Source organism: Benincasa hispida, chromosome 5 (genome assembly GCF_009727055.1).
Source record: "Benincasa hispida cultivar B227 chromosome 5, ASM972705v1, whole genome shotgun sequence".
Lineage (NCBI taxonomy): Eukaryota > Viridiplantae > Streptophyta > Magnoliopsida > Cucurbitales > Cucurbitaceae > Benincasa > Benincasa hispida.
Window position 1 is genome coordinate 40759141 of NC_052353.1, and position 7789 is coordinate 40766929.

A 7789-nucleotide genomic window follows, 5' to 3' on the forward strand; every position below is an offset into this window, starting at 1 on the left:
ATTTATGTGATAAATTTCAAATGAGATGGATAATTTTATTAATTTTATGTTATATTTTTAGATTAAATACATGTATTTTCCATTTTCTTTTTATTCCATCTATCCCTTTCTCTTCTACCCTCCATTTTTTCTCTTGTCACCTTTTTTTTCTCAAACTTATATAAGGGAGGTTTGAGAATTTAAACTTCATATATACTAATTATGTTGACTAATCCTTACATTTGACCTAAATAACTATTTTTTTTTTAAAAAAAAAAAACTATTTTTTTTTAAAACTTTAGATCCTTTTCATATTAAAAGAAAAGGTTAATAATAATCCAACAGAAAATGGAAAATAAAAGTGTTGTGATGTTAAAATATGATATTTGAAGGCATAGGACCGACTTCAAAAAATTATTGTTTGTTTGTATCATAGTTGTAGCCACATAGTTTGTCACTATTTTGAGAAAATGGGGTATCCATTATTCATCATCAAACTAAGTGAAAATATACACACCATCTTTCACCATATACTCATTTTTATATAAAAAACCATCTTTCACCATATACTCTAAAAAATATCTTTAATTTTGAATTTTTTCAATAAAAACTTTTAGTGTTATTTTTGGGTAAAATTGCTATTTTCTTATTTGTTTTCTATTTTTGATTTTCATCCTATTTAATTGCGTATTTGTGCTTTTTCCATTAATGAGACACCTTTATTTTTTTATTTTCGAAATTTCCTCAATGATGGAAGATAAATACATTGATTATGGAGGGAGAAAATGAATTTAATATGATTTTTTAAATTTTTATTTGGAGAGAGAAAATACATTTAATATAATATTTTTTCATTTTCAATTAAAGAGAGAAAATGCATTATTTTATGTTCCATTTCATGGTTTCTAGTGTCTTTTATTTTTCATGTTTGGTTTTTAATATTAAGTGATATATCCCCTTGTTTGTTTTGAGTATTATTTGTTTTATGTAATATATTCCATTATTTATTTGGTTTATATACCAGTTATTTATGTATACACTTAGGCATCACTTTTGAGGTAATATATTCCCTGATGTTCTAATATGTATGTTAATATACCTTGAAACATTGTCAATATACCTTAAAATATATACAATATACAAGATTAAGAGTAAATATTACAATATACGAAATTAAGAGTATATATTATTTAATCGAATTTCTTTATAAGTTATCTCACGGTATATAAATCACATATTGACTTAATATTCAACATAAATCATAGTATATATCAAATAAACAAAGATACATCCCACAGTTTATAATTCACATATATCAAATAAAGAAATGCATATTGACTTGGGGGTTTATAACATATATATTTAGGGTTTAAAAGAAAAAGAAAAGTTCTCCTCGATCTTGGTGCAGTAGATCTATATAGGCGGTACGAACAAAGTCCATCCTCATCTCTCCATCTTCATATAGGGGTTTATAACACATAACCCTCCATCTTCATCCCTTCTTCTTTAGCCATAGCCGCCACGAATCTCTCTTCCCATGTTGTTGACTAGATCTACTTGCCTCATTGCCGTCGATCGAATTTGCATGTTCCACCGTGTCGTCGACCAAATCTGTTCGCCCCACGTTGTCCGTGTCGTCAATTCGTCCCATATCAGTCGTCTCTCATCGTCGGATTTGCTCGCCCCACACCATCGTCTCCCGCATGCAACTCTCAACACCAAAAATGAGAAAAGAGAGGGAGGGGAAAGAAGAAAAGAGAGGAAGGAGGAAGAAATGAACGTAAATCATAGAGGAGAGAATAATATGAAATGTATTATTGGAGAGAGAGAATACATGCATGGGAGAGAGAGAATCTTTTATTTATATATATATATATTTGTGTCTTAAAAACAAAGTTCAATAGACCTTTCTTGTTAAAAAAAATGAAATGTTTAAGACATTAATATAACATAATCGTTATATTTAGGTCTCTATGTTTTTTCATTATTTCTATTGCAGCCCATGCACATTAAGTGGTTAGGATAATCATAATTTTATGGGTAAGAAATCAAATTTGAAATAAATATTTCATATATTTTATTTAAAAAGCATAATTTAGGTAGGAAAATATGCATATATGTGTGTAAGAAAAGAATAATATAAAATTGCACAAATGTGTATTCCAAACAATTGAACTCAAACCCAATTCATGAAGGCTTCTATTCCCATCATTTCAATTTTACAGTTGGTCGTTAAAGAAAATTGGTTTAAATACTATTTAGACCATAAGTTTACAGCTTAGCCACTATACTTTCAAAATCTTCAACACTAGGCTTTCAGAACATCTATTTATGAAATTTTAACTTTAAAATTACACAATGAAAACTCTTTATTATAATTTATGATTGCATTCTAACAATTTCATAGGATATGTTGGGCTAAAATTTTGAAAGGAAAAAAATGAAGCCAAACTAAAAATGTAAGATAAAAATGATCGATTTAAATCTTACTTTGATTTTTGAACTTTTAAAAGTGATCGTTTTAATTCTTAAATTTTAAATATTATTTTATTTTGATCACTAAATTTTTAAAAATGATCGTTTTAATCCTTGAACTTTTAAAAAGTACTTATTTTGGACTGTGATATATACAACTTTTTTAACAAAATGGTGAGAATTTAAAACACTTCTTTTAACAAAATGATTGTTTTTTTAACAACTTTTTTAACAAAATGAGAGAATTTAAAACACTTTTTTAGTTCAAAATTTTGGTCACTCAATATTTTGAGTGTTAGTTGTTGACAATTTACTTCATCTTCATCTTCCTCAATACATCTAGAACCTAGTCATGCAAAAATACAAGCTCCCTCACACTTCTTTTGAAGAGTTAACATAATTTTAATAGTAGGGCTCAAAATAAACACTTTTTAAAAGTTTAGGGGCTAAACGAACATTTTCTAAAGTTTAGGAATCAAAATATAACCAAATTCAAAGTTAAAAAAACTAAAATAAGATTTTGAACCCACTTTATTTTAATTTTTAAGGCAGAGGACCAAAAATGGACATTTTGAAAGTGCAAGAGTTATATTGAAAAAAGTAAAAAATAAATTATCCAAAAATAAAATGAACATATTGAAGCAAAATAAACCAAAAGTATAACAACTTTAACCCTTAAAAAATTCTAGACATTCACATCAACTGAATAGCAATAAAGATTCTTATTCAGAATTTGATCTCCTCAACTAGTTGGTCAATCATGATGCTTTAATTGCTACCTGAATGAGAATTAGTATGAAAGATAAAGCATGAGAGAATCACTTGTAAATTACAACACAAGCAAAGCTTAAATTCAAGGCATGAAGTTTGCTATAAAAGAAATGAAAAATGCAGAAATAAAACAAGGGGTTAATGACTGACATTAGATGCAACAAGTCAGCACAAACCAGTTGAAGTCCTTTTGTGTTGGATGGGCTGACAAAAAATAAGTTCGTCTTAGGATTCATGCTCTCAATTATCCTGTGAATAGAAAGAAAAACCAGGCAAGGGCTGAATTATTAATGACAAATGTTACTTCTCCAAAATACAATATATGTAAGTAGTATCTTCTGTTTTCCTCTTTTAACTGCAATGTCACCTTGTCTAAGCTTTGGTTTCTGAACAGGGAGATAATGTCGTACCCGATACTAGAAAGTTTCCCTTCACATAGCCTTCGACAATGTAGGATTCTGCTCAATTGTAACTGTAACCAAACAGATCCACAGAAAAAGGAAGATCGCTTCATGCACGCGAGTTGATTGCCTACCGATGTTCTTCCCTCAAATGTTTCTCGCCTTTTCAGTAACCAAGCACACATGGATGGAAAAAGTACTTAGACTATATCCGCCCCATATACTCCTGGTGATGAATGTCATGTAAACCCCACAATAAAGCAGAGCAAGATTATAACAATAACAGGGTGATAGAGAACTTGTAAAGCTTTGGGAAGTTCCATAAAGTAATACTCTTCCAGCTCATATCAAGCAAACTATATAATCATAAAGAGACAAATCAGTTTACAGGTTGAAGGGTGGATGTTGCAAACTTGAGATGGTAGAGAAATTTACTTGAGAGCAACAGCCAATTTCAAGGCAATTTGTAAAGGCCGAGGAGTGGCTTCTCTCTTTGTTCAACCCTCTTCTTCGCAGCCTCCCTTGCTTTGAGTGCAGCCTTTTCTTCTTCAGATATAGCCTTTTGCTTCTCATCTGGCCTCTTCCTCTTACCAACAGCAACTGATGAAGGAGCACCTTTAACGGATCGCTTCGGGTTTAAAGAAGCTGAAACAACTAACCCAGGCGGAGGCCCACTTTCCCCTTTATCCACATTTTTGTCTTTTATAGCTGCACTGGCGGAGGCTGATGATGGCTTCGCTAAAACTGGTTTCTTATGTTTGGAGTTCAAAAAGTATTGAGGCGAAGAATGTGCCTCTTCCTGTGTTACCCACTTGCCTGTTGCAGACACTTAACTTGGTAAGCAACAAATACTCGTATTTAAAAGTTCATTTTCCCAAAAATCAATCAGTACCAATGGCATCGGAGTAGTAGAAGCCTGAACTTGAATCATAGTAAAAACCGTTGCTTTCGTTATAATAATAGCCTGAAGTGCTGTCAAGCTCCCATTCTGTCATCATTGAGAGCTGTATCAGTTTGAAGAACACGATCAAGAATAAGATGAAGATAAATGATAATGATCAGTAATAGGCTCACAAAAGGGTAAAAGAAAAGAATTATCCAAATGGATAAGCTGATGGACCTAACATTGAATATAAAATGTTTGTCTTCCTGTCCTTTTTTCCCTTCATTTCTTATCAAGGGAATTGCTTGTTTCTTACCAAAGCATAGAAAAGACTTTCTTTACCACTTAAAGTGACAAACACATAGGAATGAAAGTAAAGCAAAAATAATTTATCCAGCCTTCTGGTCTCATACTGAAATTGTAAGTGGTTACAGGTTAGAACTTACAACGTGTTCCATACCCAATAAATTGATAGAAACCCTTACACTGATATAGGAGTGTCCTAACAAAGGAAGGCTCAATTTATCGACTATCTATGTGAACACCCATGCATAATAAATATGCACATAATATTATGTCCAATTACATAGAACTTTCAGTTAAGTAGATCAGATTGTTATAAATATCAATGGAATGGTATTCTCAGAGCATTGTCAATAGATGCGCAAATGCGCATCAAATAAAGGCATTTATTTTAAGAAAGTTCTGGAGAAAGATATATTAATGCATTTCTTAAAACGAATAAATTGCAACTTTGCAGTACTTACCCTCTTCACCATTTTCTTGAACATTAACAGGAAGTGCATGAGAATCTTTAGCTTCCCGCAAATTTGCTATGTCCTTCTGATAACTACGATTGGCTTTCTGTAGAATTGAAAACAAAATAGGATTGAACAATGTAAAAAGATAAAAGTTCTTGGATCAAGCACACTACTGTTCTTGCTATCAACATGATGAATATACTAAGGCCATACACTCAGAGGACTCAGGCCCCTGTTGCATGAACTTAAAATTTTGGTGCTTACCCCTGTTATTTAAAGTTTCAGCAACTTCACGTCTCTTCTCAGAAAGGATCCCTTTTGTTATTTTGGATAAGATACTCAAAAGAATACTCACTCAAGAAAAATCAATCGTGAAAAATGAATTATAGTAGGACATTACTATCTATTCTTACTAGACATGTACATCAGGCTCAAGAAAGAGCCCACATTAGCCCACATTATATACTCGAGTATAATCTACATACAACTATTTGATTTTAAGAACCCTATTAGGGAAACTGCACCGAAATTAACAGCTCAAGTTCAAAGCAGAAACTACATTCATCTTTCACAATTCACTAATTCAACAACCACAAGCTAACCTTTGTTAAGCTAAAGATTAAGGATGCATGAGCATGTAAACAGCTTGGTTCCTTTGCAATACTGATGCGAAGCAAGCAGATAGTTTAACTTTATGTCTTTAACCCAATCCCTATCTACAATAAAGTTGACACGAGAATTCATAACTTTTAGTACATTAAGGCTTACTATAATACTTCTGAACAGAACCAAGCCACCAAGATTTGAAAGTTGAAACAGATGAATACTACTATACTTTGTCATCAACAAAGATATGATGAATAGCGAGTTTATTCACTTACTGCCTCAATCTGCTCAATGGCACGTACTGCTTCCTTTTGTTCTTTGTCCTTGGCAGCATTCTCTTTTCTCATGTTCGCAAGCTTTTTGGCAACATTGTCCTTATGACGTTGGCCGAGCTCATGATTTCGGATTGTTGAAGGATTATTTGAAATAAATATTTTGCAGAAGTCGCACCATTTGTTACCTTGGCTAACCCAATACTGGAAAGGGGGATAAAAAAAATAAATAAAAAATAAATAAATAACTGTTTAGCAGTCTTGCAGCCATGGATAATCATTCTAACTAAAATAAATGTTTATCCACACGACTGAACTCCCAAACACTCAAAATATACAAAATTCAAGATCACAGATTTCAGTCCCAAAATGTGAATCAAAACATAGACAACAATTTAAAATAAAAAAAACGGTCACATGGAAGGTGAATATGTACACACACATATGTTGAAATGAAAATGTATACTTGAAACCAAACTACAACTTGCCCCAAATACTGAAATGAAAACTGGCATCACAACCAACATAAACATGAAGCAAATTTTCAATTTTCAAATGCAAAAGCTTTCAGAAACTACACATTATACATGCTTTCCAAAACTAGTGAATGAAGCAAAAATAGTAAGAACATAAAATATGCAAATAATTCGCCTTTTTTATCCTCTTATCAAAACAAAAGATCAACAAACGATAAAACCAAACAATAAATCAGCAATATTCAAAGCTCGTGGAAAATGCCAGTATTGGCTTTCTATCCAGCCATGTTTAGTTTTGGAGTGGCCATGTGAATTTTAAACATGGAAAGAAATCAAATAGCTTAGCTGCTTCCGATCATTTCAAGTTCATCAAAAAGTAAATATACGCAAGAATCCTACCAAAAAGGATTAAAGGGAAAACAAAGAATTTAAAGAAATGAATACCTCAGTCATGATTCAGCGGCTGGCAGAATTGTACAAACACTGGAACTTGTATTGAACGCCAAAATTGGGGTAATTATCGAGCTTGTAGCCGTAATATGTTTGGAAATCGAAGAAATTGGGGGAAATTGACGCAAAAAGATTGAAGAAGAAGAAATCTTAAACCCTAAATCTGGCGGTGGATGAGTAGATCCATTGAATTTTGGGGAATCAATGACATTAGGGTTTGGAAAGAATCGGGTTGTGGATTCAGTTCAATTCAAATAGCAACCGGGCGGTCGGCAGAGTAGATGGGAATTTGCATTTTCTATTTCTTGATTTTCTTTTTCTTTATTTGTTAAAATTTTTGTTCATAAAAATATAGATGAAAATATAATAAAATGATAAGTTAATAAATAATTCGTATTGAAAAAAATTAAAGAATATATTTTAGTTAGTAAATTAATGTTATATAATTTTAAATAAATTAAAATATCATTTATTTATATTATATTTATATTAATAACATTTTGTTGTTTATTTATAATTTTATGGATTTTTTTTATAATATAATGAGAACCATCATGTAAATGTCCGTATGTCTATATAAATTTAACAAAACTTCTATATTTATCTTACCGTGAATTTTATATCTCTATTTCTTTTTTTAAAAGAAAAAACTTTTATTTTGTATTTGTCATTAAATGTGGGTAAAATATTTTTTTTACCTAAGTTTTGAGTATTT

At 31.2% G+C, this 7789-nt stretch overlaps 1 protein-coding gene across 5 annotated transcripts; it reads right to left on the reverse strand.

The window, feature by feature from the left end:
• Positions 1-1227: 1227 nt before the first annotated feature.
• On the reverse strand, positions 1228-7364 carry LOC120078102 (zinc finger protein ZOP1). 5 transcript variants are annotated; one of them, XR_005481918.1, is made up of 6 exons: positions 7069-7364; positions 6152-6352; positions 5277-5373; positions 4519-4614; positions 3636-4442; positions 1228-3474 (listed from the first exon to the last, which is right to left on the reverse strand). XR_005481918.1 is itself a non-coding variant. In XM_039032319.1 (6 exons), the coding sequence occupies exons 1-5, from the start codon at positions 7075-7077 to the stop codon at positions 4081-4083; spliced, it is 765 nt and encodes a 254-aa protein (XP_038888247.1). In that variant the 5' UTR covers positions 7078-7364; the 3' UTR covers positions 1228-3852; positions 4062-4080. The 5 variants fall into 5 exon arrangements, 3 of the variants coding, with proteins under 3 accessions (XP_038888247.1, XP_038888246.1, XP_038888245.1); XR_005481917.1 differs by having other exon boundaries at positions 3593-4442; XM_039032319.1 differs by having other exon boundaries at positions 1228-3852; positions 4062-4442.
• Positions 7365-7789: the final 425 nt, after the last annotated feature.